General features: G+C 40.4%; 1 protein-coding gene across 1 annotated transcript; it reads right to left on the bottom strand.

Moving 5' to 3' along the window:
- Positions 1–184: 184 nt before the first annotated feature.
- On the bottom strand, positions 185–22,652 carry LOC144053667 (sodium- and chloride-dependent creatine transporter 1). The gene is made up of 14 exons (XM_077568356.1): positions 22,135–22,652; positions 19,304–19,594; positions 12,285–12,416; positions 11,888–12,197; positions 11,558–11,690; positions 10,035–10,169; positions 9,829–9,932; positions 7,948–8,072; positions 7,756–7,868; positions 6,115–6,255; positions 4,579–4,681; positions 2,969–3,069; positions 2,725–2,895; positions 185–1,067 (listed from the first exon to the last, which is right to left on the bottom strand). Exons 1-14 carry the CDS (start codon positions 22,163–22,165, stop codon positions 939–941), a joined length of 2,019 nt encoding a protein of 672 aa, XP_077424482.1. The 5' UTR covers positions 22,166–22,652; the 3' UTR covers positions 185–938.
- Positions 22,653–23,280: the final 628 nt, after the last annotated feature.

The following is a 23,280-nucleotide window of genomic DNA, read 5'->3' as shown; positions in this document are numbered from 1 at the left end:
CTTTCTATTTTTTTGTGAGCTAAGCACTTATTGATTTGGACGAACATAAAGCGAACACACTTGTCGCTCAATAAACACACAGCCTCTTTGTCACGGGCGGATATCGCGCTGCTGCACTGAGATTACCTTAAAAGGGTTCAGTGGCTTTCTGTATAAATGCGTACTAATAAAACAGAAAACTGCGTTCATTTTGGGGCTTTTTATTGAGTCTAATAGCCGTTCAAACTCACCATTCATGTGATTTTTCTTATCCTAGTCTAACTTTCTTGAGGGGGGAAATACTGATAATGATGCAGTCCTATTGATAACACTGAATCACAGACCATACACAAACACTGGATACATACAGTAGGCTCATAGCACATTTGGATCTGGACATGGATTGTCTTCATTTCTTCTTTCTTTTTTTTAAAGTGATTTTTGTACAATTCATGAATACAGATGGTGGAAAGCAACGTGGAGACAGCTGCCAAACTGACGCACACATACACACACACACACACACACGCACGCGCGCGCATCTCCCAACCATTTTAGCAGCAGATGTGAGTATTCACTAATAATTTCATTTAATATTCACATAGTGATTTGAGTGTATCGACGTGGATGGAAGCTGCTGCACCCTGACAGAAAGCGCTAAAGTGCGAGCACAAAGGACACGACACACGCCAGACAGGACAGCACGAGAAGCAGAAAAATTAAAATAAAAAAGGAGAGTAGAAGAGGTGACGGCAAGTTGTCAACAGAGGTTGTGTGTGTCTCACTTATTTTCCAATTCATATTTGGTCCATCTGTATTCTAACATTTGAGGGTGCGCTTTGCGTTTTATTCCTAACAGGTGGACTAGTTAAAAGGAGCGGCTGATGTACAAGAGGGCGATCTTGGTTTTGGGGAATCTCTTTTTTTTATTTTTTATTTCTTTTATTTTTTGTCGACGATCAGACGGCACTTTCGAAGAGGTGGTCGTTTTTAGATCCTGCAGGGGGCAGCAGTTTGGCCTCGCTCTCTGGGGCGAGGTACTCCAGGTGATGTCTGCCCCAAATCGGGGTGGTCAGGTGCTGCCAGCGCTGCATGAGGAAAGATAGAAACACATGACAAGACTTGAATCAAGCTACTGCACAGATGTTTTGACTTAGAACCGTGATGTCATTGGGTTGATGTTCCAATCAGTATTGATTAAAGGGGGACTCAACCCAAAAATGTTCTTTTACTTTTTTTTTTTCCCAAACAAACAAACAAATAAAAACAAGTTATTTACGATCATATTGTGTATGTGTTGCCGCTCGTCTAAACACGACATTCTGATGAATATTGTGTTTGTGGAATATGAGTTGAGCAGCAAAAATGCATTTGTTTTAATCCATCTCGGGGCGGCCATTTTGCCACTTGCTGTCGACTGTAAAAGAAGTGTCATATGACATAACATTATGATGCTGTGAACAATAAGGGAAGTCAATAAACCCCTCCAGTCTGGATAAGAAGAATATTGTTGGCCAAACAGTTGACATTTCAATTGTTCGATAGTTGAGATTTTTACCACAAAATGTCAGTGACAACACTTTGACTTATTTCTGACTCCAGCACATATTGATGTTTGTTCCCAACTGCATCAAATGTATAGATAGCATTCACTGACGTCACGGGATCGCGAGTCGGCCCCTCGTGGTGGGTCAACTTTCCAGCGGACTTCAGCTGTGTTTCTATTGTGTTTACACGGAATGTTCTTTTGTTATTGATGAATGTCACCCCCAGCTTCCTATAACGTTACTTGTGTAAGCAAGACACATTCGAAAGATTGAGCTCAACGCGCCTTACATTGCAGCGGTACATGGTGAAATGTTTGATTAGTGGAATCGATTGAATTACAAACATTTGCGTTAGCTAGTTAGCTAGTTAGCTAGTTTCCCGACCGCGCTAGCTACTAGCGCTAGCATGTTACAACAAAAACAACAACATTGTTGATTCGTCACTTGTTTTCGTACACTTTAACAACTATTTCAACTCTTGGGAGCGGCTGGGAAAGGAAAATAAGAGACCTTAAGGAAAGATCTCAAAACCGAACGTCTTGACCACTCTATTTTTAGCCAGATCTAGCCACGGCTAGCGGCTCACATATATCACGATCGCATTATGTTAAAAGCGTTTTTACCATCTTACATTGGCACTTACGTGTACCTACCTTAACCCCTAGGCGTTATTGTGACTATTTTGGGGCTTTTTGTTGGTTCTGACCAAGCCATTTCAAAATAAAATACTGCCCACAGGTTAATCAAAATGGTCAGACCAGAACACACTCTAGTAGAGTTTGTCGGTTGGAAATCCTTTCGATTTATCTTTGCAATTCCGGACACTTTCCTTGTCCGTTCCCATTCGACATTCCATGGACCCGTGAACGGCACACAATGTGGGGCACGTGATGTCATGTGAATACTATCTATAGCACCATGAAAACCCAATGACTTCCTGACCTGACTACCAGCTTCAGGGAGTACAGTCGTTAAAGTAGCCTCTTAAAAACGAAAGGTGAAGCATCAAGTCCGGTTGCTTGGATTCAACAACAGTGATGGAGAACTATTTGACAGATCCTGTCTAATGAATCATCCAAAATGACATGTAGCAAACAGCAGTAACTATGGTCACACATTCTTTGTGATTTGTTTGACGATAACAAGGAGAAAAAAAAAAAAATAAAACTTGTCGGGACATGCCGTCAAACATACTGACCTCTCGCAGTGATCCTTTGCATCGCAGCAGCTTATAGACAACAGTGAGTGGAATACAAAGCATGGAGGAAAGGGCCAAAGCCCAGCCAAGCATTTCACCCCACCACGGGTATGTGTACACAGTGTTGTAGGTTAGGGGCTTGTAGTTGACCGCATGGAACAGGAACACTCCCTAGTAACAGACGTCAATGTCATTTGCCTCCAGCGGGCACAGCAAATACGACAACAATACAAAATATACTCACCACGCAGACAAGTGGCGTGATGTAGGACCAGCACCATTTCATGTAGGGGAGGGGCTGATAGCCGATCATACGGGCCACGTCGTCCATGAAACGGTCGGCGCCTGACGACGTGAGGTCACAAGATCATGACATGCGATTTTTCCTCTTTAAGTCATTAACTGCCATTGACGGCTATAGACGTCAAAAATTCATTTGAACTATTTCTATCAGCTTAACATTTTTTTCTACTTTTGTTAACAAGAGTACGAAAACCTATAAAAAAAACTAACTTTTATTGCACAATTAGAACAGATATAAAATTTGTGATTAATCGTGAGTAACCGAGTAAAATCATGCGATTAATTACGAATTTTTAATAATCTTTTTTTAATTTATTCATTGCCATTGATGGCAATAAATGTCAAAAATTCATTTGAACTATTTCTATTAGCTTAACATTTTTTCCCCACTTTTGTTAACAAGAGTATAAAAACCTATAAATAAATAAAAACTTTTATTGTACAATTAGAACAGATATAAAATTTGTGATTAATCGTGAGTATCCGAGTGAAGTCATGCGATTAATTACGAATTTTTAATAATCTTTTTTCTTTTTTTAATTTATTCACTGCCATTGACGGCTACAAACGTCAAAAATTCATTTGAACTATTTCTATTAGCTTAACATTTTCCCCACTTTTGTTAAGAGTATAAAAACCTATTAAAAAAAAAACTTTTATTGTACAATTAGAACAGATATAAAATTTGTGATTAATCGTGAGTAACCGAGTGAAGTCATGCGATTCATTACGAATTTTTAATAATCTTTTTTCTTTTTTTAATTTATTCACTGCCATTGACGGCTACAAACGTCAAAAATTCATTTGAACTATTTCTATTAGCTTAACATTTTTTCCCCACTTTTGTTAACAAGAGTATAAAAACCTATAAATAAATAAAAACTTTTATTGTACAATTAGAACAGATATAAAATTTGTGATTAATCGTGAGTAACCGAGTAAAGTCATGCGATTAATTACGAATTTTTAATAATGTTTTTTCTTTTTTTAATTATTCACTGCCATTGACAATATAAACGTCCAAAAATAATTTTAACTATTTCGATTAGCTTAACATTTTTTTCCCCACTTTTGTTAAGAGTATAAAAACCTATAAAAAAAAAACTTTTATTGTACAATTAGAACAGATATAAAATTTGTGATTAATCGTGAGTAACCGAGTGAAGTCATGTCATTAATTCCGAATTTTTAATAATCTTTTTTCTTTTTTTTATTTATTCACTGCCATTGACGGCTATAAATGCCAAAAATTCATTTGAACTATTTCTATTAGCTTAACATTTTTTCCCCACTTTTGTTAATGAGAGTATAAAAACCTATAAAAAAAAAAACTTTTATTGTACAATTAGAACAGATATAAAATTTGTGATTAATCGTGAGTAACCGAGTGAAGTCATGCGATTAATTACGAATTTTTAATAATCTTTTTTCTTTTTTTTATTTATTCACTGCCATTGACAGCTATAAAGTCGGCGCCTGTCAAGAGGTTCCAAAAACATCGTGAAAGTCTGCTGGCATTGATTGTTAATCAAGACGCGGCTCGTATCTTACCATAGACCCACGCAATCACCACACACTCCCAGAACGCCTGCCACAGCAGAGTGATGCCGCTGGCAGAATAGTAGTCAAATAACTGGAAGACGTACATCCCTCCCTGGCAGGAAGAAATAACATGAGCGTAGTTAACATGGCAAATTTTCTTTGATCCTTCCTCGGGTCTCCTGACGGCCTCACGACTCTGGCTGGAAGTGTTGGGTTTAGGTGAACGGTTTGGGATTTTTTAATAGGTTTTAGGTGAACTAATGAATACACACACACTCGCACGCACGCACATACACATACTCACCCACATACAAAAAAAAAAAAGAGCAATGATGATGACATGTCAAATCGGTAAAATTACCGAATTAACAATACTGAGCTCTCCAGAAAAAAAAAACATGCCAAATTTGCAGTTAATATTTTATACGTGACCTATTTGGAGCTTTGCAACTGCTTAGTCATGCCATAAATGGTTTTGTGTGCCTATTGAGACGTGTCAACCTCCTCAAAGCAGCTTCAAGGATAAATCATTTCAAATTTCTAGATAAAGATTACCTATCGCTGCGTTTCCACCACATGGCGTTCGGGTATGGGGGGGGGGCTTTCACAGGAACCGCCCTCTCAGTCGGCCCACCTGTGGCTGCGGCATCTCCGCTGCGGAGTACGACCCATTTCGGGACGTCACGAGTTTCGATCGACACGTAAACGCCGTGCGACGGTTAGCGCCGTGATGTCACCCAAGCGACAAAAATCACAACCAGGAAAGAGAAAAACTTTAGGCGGTTTCTGTTTTTCTCTGCTTTTTATTTGATGTACTTTCCGTGGATGGATGGTTTGAGTGAGAGGAGACGGCGTCCAGATGAAGAATTTGAAAAGGCTGACTCGCAAGTCACGAGTTTCGATCGACGCGCAATCGCCTTGCGACGGTTTCTGTGACGTCACCTAAGCACGGCGCCGCAAAAATCTGAACAATGTTTTTTTCAGCTTTTTTATGTTCTTGGCGTGGAAGGATGGTTTGAGTGAGAGGAGACGGCGTGGAACGAAAATAGTCAAAGGATTATTAAGAGAATTGTTTTGGTGGAAGAGACTTAAGCCGAGAATGCAAAATCGTCGCGCATGAAGTTAAGATCATTTTTGACACTAAATCATTTTTAGCCAATCAGCACGTAAGCCCGATTGGGAGTTTATCGGGTACCTACCCTCGAGTAGGACCTCAGCTCGTCCCCCGTAAGTTCCTGTAAATGTGGCCCGGTTGGGAAAGCTCCTGCGGCGGAGACGCGCACATACGGGGTTTGGCCCCGTAAATTTACCCCGAAATTCCTGCGGTGGAAACGCGGCTTGTATCAATGTTTTTTATATGACACCAATCCGTACTTTGGTGGCGAGCTATAAATGAATAATCTTGCCAACAGGAACCTTAGTGGACTTTGATCGCAATAAGACCTGGATTTTGTCCAATTTCTCAACGTTTAATATGATCATTTGCTGCCAACTTTAAAATGGCTCTCAGTGGATAACGGTAAAGTTATGAACGGGAGTTCGTACCTCTGTGACCATGGACATGTCAATGAAGAAGCAGATGATGCAGCAAATGGCTGCCACCACTTCTCGCCGCAAGGAGGCCAGGGCGGACTTGGGAGGAAGCATGTCCATGACGCCGGTTATCAGACCCTCTACTCCGACAAACTTGAAATAAAATGGCAAATGAGAGCAGGGTAGTAGATAAGAGTCATATCGAAACAAAAAGAGTGAATTTATGACTGCGACTCACAAGATGCAAGATAGTGCTACAAAACTGTAAAAAAATTGTCAGTCTCACATTTAGTTCATTTTTTTCCTTTTACTTGAACAGCTCTTCATACACAATAATAGATTTGGCTGGAGTCACCAACGGGGTACGCGCGGGCTCCAGGTAGTCCCCACGGGTCACGTGAGTGGGCCTGTTCTAAAAATAGCTCAGCAGCTACGGGACAACTGTGATTTCCCACGAATGTTTGAGAGTAGTGATTATTTGAAAATGTAAACACTAGCAGATATTTATAAAAATAAAATGCTGCTTAGAGATAGTGATCTGTTTCATAATTATTATTAATTATATTCACGAACGGTCAACCTGACCGATATGGATTTTTTTTTTCTTATTCTGATTTTGATTCCGGTATTTTGGAGAATAGAATTCAGATAACCGACTAAACAACAATAAAGATATAACGTACAGGTAGAACATTTGACTGTTTTACAATACTTTGGTATTTCTTTAACTTTACAACAGAAAGGAAAATTAGCATAAATTGGCTGATTTCCTGCCCTTTTTTTTTCCAAGGGGGTTGAATATTATTATCTTTGTCTTATGTTGTAGTGTGCTCAAGTGTAGACAAATCAATAAATAAATAAAAATAATTGTTAACCCCGGGCGTTATTTGACCATTTTTTGGCTTTTTGTTGGTTCTGACCAAGCCATTTCAAAATAAAATAACGCAGAGGGGTTAAATTTTTTGTTGTTGCTGATTTCGGACTACCGGTACATGTATTTTAAAAGAGCTAATATCGGCCAATTAAATAAGTCAGGCCTTGATAATGCCATTATTAATGTACATTTGAACACATTTCTTATATCCAAAGTGGTATCAAACTCGTAGCCCTTCGCTTTAATCAGTTTCCAAAAAGTAGCTCTTTTTCAAAAAGGTTGGTGACTCCCGAGTGATACGGTACATACGCCACAATTTAGCCAATCAAGTCAAGGTCCTGTTAGATCTGCTGCAACCCAACTGCAATTCAAAACTCATTCGGACGGCAATGCCGATGACACATTGACATTGACACAATTGTAGTACCGACTACAATTCTCCAGGTATCATCTTGGGAACGTTTCAGCATATCATGAGGGTCAACCTCCAAAATAACCTGAAAGGGTAACAGCTGTAGTCGTTACTGACACATGATCCATTCTGCACAGACAAGAAACCGGGCAAAGAATAGCCAGCGAGGGAGCATGAATGGACAGTAGAATGACTGTGTGAATGAGACAGAAGCTCACAGACAAATGACAATAGATGTAGGCACAAACGGACACACAAACTAACACAGAAATGCAACACAAAAAAAATGGACAAGCGGAGTACAGACTGCAGTCATGTGAAGGAAAATGAGAAGTAAAGAAAGAGGTGTTGATGCAGAATACCTTACCTGACTGTCCAGGCCAAGTACGAGTAACATAAAGAAGAAGAGTGCTGCCCATAGTGGTGCGAGAGGCATCAAAGTCACAGCCTTGGGGTAGGCTATAAACGCCAGGCCGGGTCCTACACATTAACAAACAACCCGATGTAAAAAAAAAGGGCCTTTCCATGTCGTGTTTCTCCGCATACTCCGTGTACTTACCACTCTCGGCTACCTTACTGATGTCCACACCTTGCTCCGCAGCCATGAAACCCAACACAGAGAACACAACAAAGCCGGCAAAGAAGCTGGTTCCGCTGTTAATGAGTGCCAGCACAAACGCATCCCTGGAGAAAGATAAGAAACAAGACAACGCACAAATAGGATTATAAGTGAGGAAAAGTACGCTTCCTAATATGTTGAAACATGACAGGCAGGACACAAGAATTATTGGCAAGAGAAAGGCTGGGGCTAGGATGATAAATGGGGGATGAAGAGTAGATAAATATATCTCGACAAGCTGCTGTTGTCCTTGTGGTGATGCACTGCAAATATGGCAACGGCGAGTTTGGCTCCGAGTGTGAGGGGAGGCAGGGTGAAAGACCTCATGGATCTAAACATATCCCATCGCAGGATGAAACACACATGCTTGTATAAATATGGAAACTATGAACTCAAATTCCCTCTCTCTCTCTTTTTTTTTTTTTTACCGCTATTACAATGGAGTGAATTGAATGCGCTGGCAACGAATCAAGAAAAATCATCCCCGACAGAGGAAAAGAATGGTATTAATTGATGATGGGTCATTAATAAATTGCTACAGCTGCGAGCCTCACTCATCCAGCAGAAGCATGTCCGGTCATGTCTGAGAGCACTCGGGGGAATCCTAATGCACGTGCGTAATCAAAACAATTGAGCAGTGGAGGTTGAGGTTAACACAGCAGCGCAAATCTAGACCGCCGATTAAATGTCTTCTCTAGCCACACTTAGCGTTAAATAAACAATTACAACAACACTTAACAGCCACGTAAACTTGCTACGCCACACAATGCTAGATATTGGTAGGCTATGTTCACACAGCAGCTCAATTCCGAGTGTAAGCTAACTACAGTAAACTACTGCAACCGTCTACTGTGTCTATTTATGAAAACCGACACACGATATTTCCACTGTGGGGTAACAGTCCACAGATATCACTGCTTGTAAGTAGCAAACAAACAAAATCCAAACGCTGAGTCACAGCAACGAAATGTACAATACATTAACGAGCTAGCTAAGACTGTTTGGTTAGCAGAGCTAAGCTAACACACCTCAAGATCTGAACTCCTCTTTCAGCAACCAATCAAAAGCTGAGAATATGCCAGATGCGGGACATTCTGGTTATATTGTAGCCCGCCAACTACACACTTTCCAAATATGCTAGCAACAAACGTTAAGATACTAAAACCATCTGCTTTTTTCATTAACGAGACGAGAGCCGGTCTGCCAGACATTCAAAATGTAGACTATAACCACGCCGATGTTGATTTGAAAGTAAGTTACAAAAAGTCCTCTTAACAAATCTTTATAATGTTAGTCAACAGTCCTCGACATTCGGCTTGTGATCAATTTCATTGTTAACTTAAAGTTTTCCCACATTACTAGTGGCGCAAATGCGCTGCTCCTAGCTTTAGGCTAAAGTTAGCTTTGTTGTGCTAATGTCAACTAAAACACTGAAACACATTTAGGAATTGTTTCTCTTCCCCATCTGTTTAAATGAAGCTTAAATAACGTTAGCAAAATAGTTTTTTTTTTTACAGTGTACTTGTATTAAAGTTAAGGCCATACTATTTTCTTAACAGGAGTATTTTGTCTAATGATGTGACTGAAACTAGAATAAAACCTTTTTGACTACCATATAGAGAAATGATTCAAATGTTCATCCAAAAAGACTAAAACTAAGAATGAAACAATCATAGCTGCAAAAAAACGCACTGGTTTTGTGTTCCACATTTCAAATATTATGTTTGTAGTCCTCAGGTCAAAGGTCACAGAAAGCTTGAGTTATGTGGGGTTAATTCCAGTGTCGGTGAGGGTCTGCTTTCACACAGTGTTTGGGCTTACTGGTAACAGTTGTTATGGAAGCGGTTGTAGCTGCCCAGCGCTGTCAGGGCACCAAGTCCGATGGCATAAGAGAAGAAAATCTGGGTGCCAGCGTCAATCCACACCTACCACAAAGGCGTAACAACATTTTTGAATGGCAGGCTTGGATGTCAAATTCAGCCGTGTGTTCGTGAAGAAGCCAGGATTTAGTAGAAATATGAGCGTACCTGCGCTTCTCCTAGTTTGGACCAATCGGGTTTCAGGTAGTATATAATCCCATCTAAGGCTCCAGGTAGGGTGACACCATGGGCCAAAAGAACAACCAGAACCACGTACGGGAATAGAGCTGTGAAGTACACAATCTACAGGAAGAGGGGAAAATACAGACAATGAACAGGAGACACGGGCGAAATGTGCTGGATTTTGATGGGTAGGTGAAGTTGAACTGAAGTCAGAACTCACATAGTGAAAATTAACAGTAAACTGTTGAAGACATTCAAACTTGCCACATTAAATGAAATGCATAATAAGATACATTTGTATTGACTAGAAACAGGCTATGTGGTTTATTTGTTATGGTCAAATGTAACTGCACCAAAGTATGTTTTTTTATCACTTTGATTAAGCAATTACCTGCTTTGTAAATACTCAAGTCTTAAGCCCATTAGGTCCTCGGTGAAGATGTGTAATGGGCCCTGTCAAGTTACTTTGAAGAAAAGGTAGCCTGTAAAATGGAAAGCCAGACAATTTGTAAACCTCCTGCAATAGCAGGGGTTTTTGGCAGACCTTTTCAAACGTCCAAAAACGCTGCCCCTGCTACCCGCTAACAGTCTCAGCTAAGTCAGTATAAAAGTCAACTCCTGAGAAAAGCACATATTTGCCTTGATCTGGGGGGTGTGGGGGGGGTGAGTATGGCCTCTTTCCAAATTGCAAATATCTACATGGTGGAACGTTGCTAATCGGCTTACAAGCAGGTTAGCTGATTCTCATTCTTTTTTTTTTCTCTTTTTTTTTTCCCCTTGCCTTTTTGAAATCTGGATAGTGGAGACACAAACTAGACTCTCCATACATTGTAGCTACTAAGCATGGCAATGCATTGAGCAGCTGCAACAATACAACGCTCTGAAAATTGTTTATTGGAGCGTGCCATAAGGGATCAGTGCATTTTTATACAGTAATCCCCCGCTATATTGCGGGTTACGCTTTGTGACTATTTTTCTTCCTTTTTTTTTTTTACTGTGTTTGTACAATATTCTTGTGTTATCCAATGCTATTGCTTTCTGTCAATATATTATGTGTTAATATTGTTTTAAAAGTGTCTTTAAATACCTAAAAAAATATATTTCAAAGTGCTGTAAATGATATAAAAATATGCCGCGTGGTTGGAACGCGACATCCCACAATGGAGGTGGGGATTACTGTATAATTATTATCTGACTAAAATAGTTGAAGTGCACATTTCCATGATTAAAAAAAAACAACAACCCCACAATAAGCAGAAGAATGTGAGCTGTTACGGGTTTCAGTCTAGACACTGATCCTCTCACGACACCAAAGCTGATTGGGGGTCAAAGGGCAAAATGCCACAATTATTTCAGCTTTCAGGTTAACGACAGAAATACAGCCTATAACTTTGGTAGCGGAAAGAGACTGGATATAAATACACGATAATTGACCTATGCTCCGTAAAACCCAAAATGTTACATCGGTAATTACGATTTAGTCATTTGCAAATCAAGATGAAGCCTACCTTGCCCGTAGATTTGACCCCCTTCCACATGCAGAAGTAAACAATGACCCAGGTGGCGAGGAGACACAGCACCATTTCATAGCTGATGTCCCCGGGTTCATTAATACCGCCGGACAGGCGGAGAACTTTGCGTCTGGGGATGAGAACACAAGCTTCAACAATTCCAAATCTACAACCAAATCGTTGTCATTAAAGGGTCAGTAATACTCTGAAGCCATTTTTTGTATTCTCGTCAGAATCACTCAACGATCATGATGTAGCAGAATCATTCAACTATGACCGCTACTATTAGCGACATTAGCATCAAATGAGCGGAGAAGAGCGACATACTCCCAAAACTCGATGACCGGCGAGCGCATGCCTTCCGTTTCCACGCAGCTGTTGTTAAGGAACGAAAGGGTCGCGGACGCGTCCGGTGGAAGCACAGAGGTGAGGGGCTTGGTGGTCTGCGCGCCACTGCGGTTGTGGCAGCTGCGGCGGAAGTCCTCGGTACAGTTGGGGGTGTTCCAAGTGTGTCCGCAGGTGGCCCACGGGAGCGGGTTGGTGAAAGAGTGGAAGAGAAAGTAGAGACCCCACACCAGAATCATGATGTAGTAGGTGTTGCAGAAGAACACAATCACCATTGAGGCCAAGCCCAAACCTGATCAGGAGAGGAGGAAGATCAGGACATGAATGAATGAAATGACGTCCGCTGCGTACTTCCTCCTGTCTGACACTGAGCGGCAACCTTTGAAAAGGGGTGCGATGTTCCAGGCGGAAACCCCGCCCTGCTTCATGAACTGCCCCAAAGAGATTTCCAGGAAGAAGACGGGGATGCCCCCGATGAACACGATCAGCAGGTAAGGGATGAGGAACACACCTGCGACAGAAAACACATCCATTTGTCATATCCGCAGTGGCTAGGAAAAGTCTACACACCCCTGTTCAACTGCCAGGTTTTTGTGATGAGACCCAAGATAAATATTACATTTGCTCCCAAAAAACGTATAAAAACGTTATATTTTAAATATTGCCATGGTCCCAAAAACGTACTTATACATTTAGTTTTTTTGGGGAAAGTTTTTTCCCCTCCATACTAGAGCTTCAGCTTTGATGCAGCCTCTGACCTGAAGTAGTCGCTTAAAGCAACAGCTTGTCACATGAAACTATATCAGGCCGGGAAATTTTGATTTTTTTTTGGGAGGCCTTTGCCAATATACTTTAAATATATATAGTATGTAATGAATAAAATAACTTCTTTTTTTTTTTTGGCTTACGACAAAGAGATATGAAATACAGGCGGAATACAGTATTTGACAGAAACAGAGCTCTTTGACAGAATTATATTTGAAATGTGATGTACAGAGAGCAAGTTCAATTGAAATGGAAGATTTAAACCATACTAATGTACACTAGACATGAATAATGATAATAATAATAATAACTAAGGGCTTTTTGGAATGCTGGAAGTTTAATGGCGACGGCAAGTGGGAGGAACCACACACACGAGGAGAACCGCACTGATTGAGTGTACCATCTTGTGTGTCTCAGAAATTTCTGAAAATAAAACCTTCGAAGGAACCTGATTCACCGATCTCCAGTCTGATTCTGAGAATCAACATTACGAACACGCGGAAAACAAGGATCGCTTTCCAACACTAAAGAAACATTCCTGTTTTTGTACATTACGCATTTAGGCTGTCCCTGGCGTAATCGCTGTACGGTATGTGAGGAGGGAGATATTACATTTGGATCGGCCACTAAAGAACCATTTGAACCGGTTTCATAAAAAGAACCTGCACCATTTTGTGTTCCTTTTATTCCTTTTTATTGCTGTTGCAGACACCCGTTGAACCGGGTGGCCAGTTCAGAACGATAGGTCAGCACATCAGCCATATTGGATGTGGCCGTCGTAGTAGCCATAAAATTGGCAAATGATATTCGTAAAACTGAGTTTGAATGATAAAATGCAATCAATGGTAATGTTTCGGCATTAGTCCAAAGAGGTTTTCATACTCAAAAGTGAAAAAAAAAAGTAAAACTAATAGAAATAGTGCAAATGAATTTTTGACGTCTATAGCCGTCAATGGCAGTGAATAAGTTAATTGGGAAAACTCCCGTCAATTATGATTATTTTTAAAAAGTCTTCATATCAGCCGATGTACTGGGCTGGATGATTTATCGGTTTATTGAAACATTATACTCCGTGTGTAGTGAAAAGCAGTGAAAGGCGGAGTTATGTTACAAATGGACATGGTCTCCCTGTTGGAAATATAATTTACTAAATGATCTTACTTATCTTACTTTCCTATTAATGTAATCTCATAACTGTATGATAGACATATACATCCCATGTATGTGCATTTCTTCTTACGAAATCAGACGCAGGTATTTATTTGAACGTAACAAATTGGCCAATCAGCATTTCTCGCTATTTGAACGAGACCAAACAATTGTACCTGTTAATCAAAAAATAACATGAAATATCCACTTTGATTACGTGTGCAATGTTGAGAAGGAAAACCTGGATGAACATATGTAGCGTCAGCATATAACAGATACTATTTAATAGGGGTGTGCCAAAAAAATCGATTCTCATAAGAATCGCGATTCTCATTTAGTACGATTCAGAATCGATTTTAAATGTCCCAAAACCGATTTTATTTAAATTATTTTATACTGTCTTGCCTTTGTCTGTGTGTGCCTTTATTTGGAGCGCTGTTCATGTTGTACCCGATTTGGCCACTTAGGGGCAGTGTGGTGCCACACGGTCTAATACACTGTTAAGTTGTAGCCTCATTAGAGAGTATAAGGAAAAAGTCACAATCAAGTTATTCCAATAAAAGCTGTTTTTTTGCAGTGTGGAGCCGTTCTTTTGAGTGATAAAAGTGCCGCGAGTAGCGCGCTAGTTAGCATTAGCGAGTCAGACTGGAGTAGATCATTACAATTCCTCGCACATCTATAGATTGAAGCAAAAATCATTGTTAATCAAATCATTTTGAATCAAAAATCGTTCTTAATCGAAAATCGATTCTGAATCGAATCGCAGGCCCAAAAATCAGAATCGAATCGTGAGACATTCAAAGATTCCCACCCGTACTATTTAACTATTATGGACTGCAATATGGTGTTACATAAGCCACAACAAAAAGAGAGCAAAACTTCAAGCTGGGAAGTGTTTAAATGCAAATGTAGGTAAGAGAAAAACACACTGTGCTCGTTGGTCCTGAAACGCATAAAGAGGCAAGCGAGCAGAGACAGCAAAGGGATGATGGAAGTTGGTCATGAGTACTTAGTCCTGATAGAGAAAGCTAGGATTTGTTTTGTTTTGATTGGCGGGCGGGATTTGGCCCGGAGCTCGCTTCTTTTCACATTGCACCTATAGAAAGCATCCTGTGAATAAGAAAGACACAACCGAGCAAAAACGAGGGGCGTGAGGCAATTCAAACCCAAAATGTCGTTTGGATAGAATTGCAATGAGCCGGTCATGTGACCGCCTGTGACGCAGCGCACAGGCTGGCTAAGAGCAAAGGAGGGAAAGATGGATGGATCATAGAGGAGGGAGGCTGAAAAAGTGGGACGAGGGGGGGTGGGGGGTGGACTGGCAAAAGCAGGGAAAATAAATAAATAAACGACACGGCGATCTACATTAGGCCGACTGGCACCGGAGCCGAGTTATCGATTGACAATTTGTGCCTCATTCACGTGTCGTTCTCCGGGAGTGGAGAGCCGCAGCCTTATAAGGCAACATTGGCGAGCGTGACTCAAACAGAAGAGACAGGGGTGGGGGGGGAGACAGCGACGAGAGCACCAGATGAGATGGGAGGCGTGAATGGAATGAGTGGAGAAAAAGGCTTTCGCAGAGACACCCCAAGCCAACCTATTGGCCCAATTTATGGCGAACTGCGTCCTTTAACTCATTCACTGCCATTGACGGCTATAGACGTCAAATATTCATTTGAACTATTTCTATTAGTTTAACATTTTTTTCCCACTTTTGTTAACAAGAGTATGAGAACCTAGAATATTTGGGATTGTGCATTTAGAAAAGATATAAAATGTGTGATTAATCGTGAGTTAACTCGTGAAGTCATGCAATTAATTAGGATTAAAAACTTTAATCGCCTGACGCTCCTCATTTTTTAATAATCTTTTCTTTTTTTTAATCGCGTCAGGCGATTAAAAATTTTAATTGTAATTAATCGCATGACTTCACGATTAATCATAAACTCACGATTAATCATACATTTGATATCTGTTCTAAATGTACAATAGAAGCCATGCGATTAATTACAATTCAAAATTTTAATCGCCTGACGCTCCTCATTTTTAATAATCTTTTCGTTTTTTTAATCCCGTCAGGCGATTACATTTTTTAATTGTAATTAATTAATTGCATGACTTCACGAGTTAACTCACGATTAATCAAAATTTTTATATCTTTTCTAAATGAACAATCCAAAAAATTCTAGGTTTTCATACTCTTGTTAACAAAAGTGGGAAAAATGTTAAACTAACACAAATAGTTCAAATGAATTTTTGACGTCAATAGCCGTCAATGGCAGTGAACGAGTTAATGGGCTTGAGTAAATCCTCTCTGATCAGAACTGGACCGTGCACAGCAGGCAGCGTCGCAAGATAAATAAATATGGACATTAGTACATGGGGTGATCGAGTGGGAGTTGGACTCAGCTCTTATCTGAAACGGTTGCTGTGTTGGAAGGTCAACTCTAGGCTGGTCAAGGACACACAATGAGATTGTTTAGCGGATGCGCGCAGGGCGAGAAAGAGGACATTATTATTGTGTATCCCAATGCCATCTTATCAGGCACAGAGAGAGCACCTACATAAAGCCACAAGAGTGCAGGGCAGGAGAGGGGGGTGGGGGGGGGGGGTTCTGTGTGAAGCAGGCCATTGTTATTCGATACCAGAATGTGGGTATCAGAGCTGTGGGTCACGAGACAAACACACAAGCCGGAGAGAGGGCTGGACTAAGACTAAGATACACACACAACCGCTCATTGGCCTTAATTTCAACACAAGCACATCGCGAAAAAATATGGACAAGTGGGCGGGGCCAGGTTAAGAGAAGGGCAAAAGCAATAATCTCAGCAGGTTACCATTGGACACGTTGGCATGGATGAAAATGGAAAGGACACGGGGAGAGGCGTGTGTGTGCGTGTGTGTGACTGCAGGACATCGTGTACATCTGTTAAGCGGCTATAATCAAGTGAATGGAGGCGAGGGGGCATTTTCGCTACGTGCTCACAGCCGGGCAATAATACTTTGTTGGTCTACTTTACTGTCACATGACAAAACCTTACATAGCCGACGCCTTCGTTATCTCATCAGATGGTAAAAGTGCTCATTAACTGCCATAAATTCATTTAAAAATATATTAAAAATTAGGGGCGACAGGCAATTATTATTTTTTAATTGTAATTAATCGTATGACTTCATTAGTTAACTCACGATTAATCGCAAATTTTGTATCTGTTCTAAATGTACAATGAAAAAAATTTAAGGTTTTTATACTCTTGTTAACAAAAGTGGAAAAAATGTAAAATTAATAGAAATAGTTAATTTTCTACCTTTATAGCCGTCAATGGCAGTGAATTAATTAAAAAAAGAAGAAGAAAAGATTTTAAAAAATTGATCGTAATTAATCACATGACAAAACCTTACATAGCCGACGCCTTCGTTATCTCATCAGATGGTAAAAGTGCTCATTAACTCATTCACTGCCATAATATTCATTTAAAAATATATAAAAAATTAAGGGGGACAGGCAATTAATTTTTTTATTGTAATTAATCGTATGACTTCACTAGTTAACTCACGATTAATCGCAAATTTTATATCTGTTCTAAATGTACAATGAAAAAAATGTAAGGTTTTCATACTCTTGTTAACAAAAGTGGAAAAAATGTTAAATTAATAGAAATAGTTCAAATTAATTTTTGACGTTTATAGCCGTCAATGGCAGTGAATGATTTTTTTTTTAAAAGAAAAGATTTTTAAATAAATTATTGTAATTAATCATGACTTTACTAGTTAATTCTCGATTAATCACAAATTTGATATCTGTTCTAAATGTACAATAAAAAAATTCTAGTTTTTCATACTCTTTTTAAAAAAATGGGGGAAAATGTTGAACTAATAGAGATAGTTCAGATTCAAAACATTTTTAGCCGTCAATGGCAGTGAATAAGGTAATAGCACCCGTGCAACTGACAACACGACAATACCCGCCCCGGAGGCACGACCTTGTCCCGTCTGCCAACCGCAGAATATGCATCAATGGCGCAACTCTTGTTCATGTTTAAACTTACAGCAGGTAGTAAACGACTAGTCAAACATTAAACAAATTTGCATTGTATTACGACAGCGTGTTGTAAGATTACAACAACCGTGAGCTTGCTTTTGTTTCATGGCCAAACAACTGTAATGAATACATTTGTTAAAAATCATTTAAAGTGCAGTTGTTGACTCAAAAAAGAAGTCAACATAAAAAGAATACTTACCCCGCTAGTTTAAACACAACATTCTCATAAATATTGTGTTATATGCATAAAGCAGCAAGAACCGCCTGCTTTTTATCCATCTCGGGCGGCTATTTTGCCACTTGCTGTCTACTGAAAATGACATCACAGCTGTTCAGGGCTCAAGTAATGACCAATCGTGTATCTCACCTGTTTGCTGAAGCTGAGCCGTCCTGATCCATGAGCAACTGTGATGTCATTTTCAGTCAACGGTAAGTGGCAAAATGGCCGCCCACTGAGATCGATTTAGCATCTTTAGTCATATTCCGCAAGCACAATGTTAACTCATTCACTGCCATTGACGGCAATAGACGTCAAAAATTCATTTAAACAATTTCTATTAGTTTAACATTTTCCCCCTCTTTTGTTAAAAAGAGTATAAAAAGCTAGATTTTTTTTTTATTGTAGTAAAGTCGTGTGATTGATTATGATTCAAATTTTAATCACCTGACGCTCCAAATTTTTTATCTTTTCTTCTTCTTTTTTTTTTTTTTATTCATTTTCTGCCATTGACGGCTATAAACGTTTTGCTAACAAGAGTATGAAAACCTAGAAAAAAAATATTGTAAATTTAGAACAGATATAAAATGTGTGATTAATCGTTAGTTAACTAGTGAAGTCATGTGATTAATTACAATTAAAAAATGTAATCGCCTGACGGGCCTAATTTTAAAAAATTGTTTGTTTTTTTAATGAAATGATCCAGAGAGTCGGGTCAAATTGATCCAAGTAGTGGATCGGTCCATTTTTGACCCAAGTATGGTTGTACTATTTTTAGAGTGTGTTTGCTGACTGCTGAATCGCATTTTCCCGTGAGTTGAATGAATGCGATTGGTGAATTCTGGACACAATCCACACCCCCCTCAGTTATTATCTTTTTACTTCCCTTATTGAGTAGATAAGGTTATAGGTCACATTAATGGTGGAATAAGTTCTGAAATTATTTATCAGGGGTGTGTAGACTTTTTTTTTTTTAATGTCAGCTGTATGTGCCTTGTGATTGGCTGGCAACCAGTTGAGGGTGTACCCTGCAATTCCAGCACAGCCTCAGCCACAATGTGGGCCAACTTTCTGCATGTGCGCTCCATTTCAAACACCCTCTCCTGATAAACTTTGATTCCTTGCTTAATACTGTAAATGATTAATGACAAAAAAAAAACGTTGCCCCAGTTTGTCAATGCTAACATGTCATGTGTGTGTGTGTGTGTTACACATCAAAGCTCACCTCCTCCGTTCTTGTAGCAAAGGTAAGGGAAGCGCCACACGTTGCCCAATCCCACGGCAAAACCCACACAGGACATGATGAAGTCCATTTGTCTGGTCCAGGTTTCTCTCTCCACAGCCGGCAACGCATCAGCGCCGGCAACAGCACCGTCCGGGATCTGCGGCGGACCGGCTCCGCCACCTTCGCCGCAGCCTGGGCCCGCCCCAGGCACCTGCACCAGGGGGTGAGCTGATCCCCCAACCTCACCTTCGGATATCTCCCCAGCCTCCAACTGAGGGAGGCTGATTTCACCTGGATGGGAAAAGACGGGAAAGATCGTTAACCGGATGAATAGTCTTCATCACGAGTGACATTAACGCTCGCTGCTTCTCAATTATTCCCCCCCTCCCAGGAAGGAAATGGCTTGCGCCACCCCAACTCTCCACCTGGACTATAAATTCATAATATTTGTCTATGAAATTGTTGTAAGTACACCTCCTCCTTGCACTCTTACAGACAGCGAGAGTGCCACTGCCACCTACTGTAGTGGGTGTGCAATTACACTTTATTCTCAAATGGCAAACTAAAGGAGGGCATATGCCCCCCCCCCCCGTATCGTACCCACAATACCCCTCGCCCCCACCTCCCGAGTTGAGAAGGACTGCATTAACCATCTATGGGTATATAAAGTCTACACACCCCAGCTGAAAAATCTGGGGGAAAAATGGCACCGTGAGAAATAATTTCCAAACTTTTCTCAACATTAGTGTGACCTACATAACCTGTACGATTCCATTATTTTGTTTATTTTTTTTTTTCATTTAGAGAGGGGAAGTAAAAATACAAAGTGAAATAATGTGTTTGCACAAGTGTGCACACCCTCTTATAACTGGAGATAAGGCGGTGTTCCGAATGAGTCTGCACACACCTGCCACCATTTAAAGTGCCTTTGGGTAACGCCAAATAAATTTCAGCTGTTTCAGTAGGCTTTTCCTGTCACTTTTTTTTTTTCTCCCTACAAGAAGCATGGAGGTTTTGGAACCGTTCAAAATTCTCTCCACCTTGTGGCTCTTCAATTTCCAGCTAAAAACAGTTGATAAGGAGTGTTGCATTGCATTGGACCTAAACTAAACCTTTTGGAAGTGGGCCTTCGACAAGGTGGAGGGAATTATGAGCAGTTCTAAATATTAGTCAGCGATAGGAAAAGCCTACTAGAGCATCTGAAATATGATGTGCAACCACATTATCTCTGGATATTATTAACTCATTCACTGCCATTGACGGCTATAGACGTCAAAAATTCATTTGGACTATTTCTATTAGTTGAACATTTTTTTCCACTTTTGTTAACAAGAGTATGAAAACCTATATATATATATATATTTTTAGAAATACAGATATAAAATTAGTGATTAATCGTGAGTTAACTATTGAAGTAATGCAATTAATTACAATTAAAAAATGTAATCGCCTGACGCGACTTAAAGATAATAAAAAATTCGGGGCGTCAGGCGATTGCATTTTTTTGTCGTAATTAATCGCATGACTTCACTAGTTAACTCACAATTAATCACACATTTTATATATGTTCTAAATGAACAATAAAAAAAAAGGTTTTCATACTCTTGTTAACAAAAGTATAATTTTTTTAAAAACTAATAGAAATAGTTCAAATGAATTTTTGACGTCTATAGCCGTCAATGGCAGTGAATGACATTTATCATAGTTGAAACACTTGGCATTTGAACAGGGGTGTGTATACTTTTTTATAACCACAGCTTGCGGATGGAAGGAAAGAGAAAAACATCGCTTCAGGCTTCAAGAAATACTCGACATCCTCTCTCGATCGTGCTCGTCTGATAAATTGTTGTGTTTATACTCATGTTGCAGTTCCGTTGTCATCACCGAGTCAAACCCTCCCCCGACATTTCATTGTGCCTGTCTGCATCTCAGTCAGGATGATTGGTGTGCTGCAGCACAGCGCCTGAGACTGACCACGCTTTATCTGCACCTCGGGCTTCTCTGCTGCTCGTAACCGAGATCGCTTTTTTTTCTTCTTTTTTTTCCCGATATTTTGGGTGCATCTCAGTGGAGCGTTTTTGGCAAAGTCATCCCGGGGCGCACAAGTGCATCGTTATTCGAGCGGCTGACGCTTGTGGACGCAAAGTGAGGCAGCTCAATCCAGATCAGAGCAGTTTGGTGTGTGCGCGTGCGTGTGCGTGTGTGATCAGAAGAGCAATAAAGTGGGCAAGGTAAAGGAATGGCTGTGGCTACATGCTGGGTGCAAATCTGCATTGGGAGGGGAAAAAAATGGACGCGGAAAAGCGACAGTCATGTTAAATATCGTTGAATGGAAATTCATTCCCTTTCATTCATTTTTAGTCACTTTTCCTATTCAGGGTCACGTGTGAGCTGGAGCCCATTTTAGCTGACCAGTCAATCAGATCGCAACCATTCGCATCGATTGTCAATGAATGTTTTTGGAATGTAAAAAGAAGGTCGAATAAATATGTGGTTAAAAAGCCATTCAAACGTCAACGTGTGCAAACTATAGATTCAAACTCACAACCTCTGACTGTGAGGCAGACCGATTCATTTGACAGATTTGCGACATTCATGTTAAAGTGACAAGAAAGTTTGAAAAGATTTGGCTGTTTTCATCCATTTTTACGGGGCTATTATTGCGCCAAAGCTATACAAATGTATTTCGATCCACAAATATGTAAAAAAGGTTTTGTATCCGTAACCAAAGTATATGTGAGATTTTGTTGAGTACTGAAACGCTGATGTGGCGCTTTGCATAAAATGTGACTCAATCCATTAATGTTAAATAATTTAAAAAAAATACTCACCTCGACTACTTTCTCCCATCTCAGCTGACATTTTGTTGAACTGCCCAGAAAAAAAGTATGAAATTTAAATTGGGTGGGAAGCAAGCTGGCTGTTGTTTTTTTTTAGACGAGGGGGGGTAAACGTGCCAAGAGAGGCACCCTCTTTTCTGATTTTCTCAGTTTATTCCGCCTCTTTGAAATATCAAAAATACAATTAAGAATGTTAAGAAATCGTTTTTTTTTCAAATCACACGTTGGAACACTTGACAGCAGCCGAGAGATGATTATTATTATTATTATTTTTTTAAATGTCAGCAGGCGCCGTGGGACGCAGGAGACTCAGAAGCAGTCGACGAAGCACTTGAAGGTAAGCCTGAAGAATCTCATGGAGGACCGTTAGACGAAAAAGAGCCGGTGCTTTAGGGTGAACGGATGCTTTTCAAAAAGCTTCTTTTCCAACGAGCTGTTCCCAAAAAAACCGATTCGGGAGTCCGTGGTGGACCTTCTGGTGATGCCGCGGTGCAGACTGAGAGAAAAGTGACGTTACAGGCATTGTCGTCACCCCTCCACCCGTCCCCCTCCCCCGCTGCTGCGTCGTGATTGGCTGACGGGAGCGCGCACGTACACACCATCATCATCATCATCATCATCATCATCACCATCATCATCATCATCAGAACCCGCTACGGTACAATGACAGAGTCCCGTGAATGGACGGCGCCGCAAGAGTTACGCGAATTAATAAGGCTTTCAAAATGCACCTTCGTCGGCGGCTGCCATTTTGCGCCATATCAATCTGCAGGTGCAAACGGCGAAACCTCCGCTCCACCTCCACCTCCAGTCATTCTGCTGCGGATGATTACTTTCACCACACGACATTCCATAGGGGACTCATTCCAGATATACGTGCATAAATCTAAGATCGACGGACTGCTGCTTTGATTTAGTGTCTTAACTGCGGGTTTAATAATGTGCGCCAACGTCCCGCTGACCGCGCCAGCCATCCATTACAGCACCTTTCTCACGCAGAGCTTGCCAACAGGCTCGTGTGCTACAGACGACATCTGGTGGACAAAATGTATATTACCGTTAACAGAAAATGGTCGACGTGTTGTTGATGCTTAATGGAATTGAATGAATCGACATGAAATGTGAGAACAAAACTGC

The sequence above is a fragment of the Vanacampus margaritifer genome, chromosome 1, assembly GCF_051991255.1.
Source record: "Vanacampus margaritifer isolate UIUO_Vmar chromosome 1, RoL_Vmar_1.0, whole genome shotgun sequence".
NCBI lineage: Eukaryota > Metazoa > Chordata > Actinopteri > Syngnathiformes > Syngnathidae > Vanacampus > Vanacampus margaritifer.
The sequence above is the reverse complement of the archived record's forward strand: the minus strand, read 5'-3'. Positions and strand labels throughout refer to the sequence as shown.

Excerpts from the sequence above, each read along its gene's own strand:
- LOC144053667 (XM_077568356.1), bottom strand. The coding sequence starts at position 22,165 with ATGTCAGCTGAGATGGGAGAAAGTAGTCGAG. Across the intron at positions 9,933-10,034 it reads CCAAACTAGGAGAAGCGCAG|GTGTGGATTGACGCTGGCAC; the intron begins GTACGCTCATAT and ends CCTTTGTGGTAG. Across the intron at positions 6,256-7,755 it reads TACTTGGCCTGGACAGTCAG|TTTGTCGGAGTAGAGGGTCT; the intron begins GTAAGGTATTCT and ends TTTTATTTCAAG.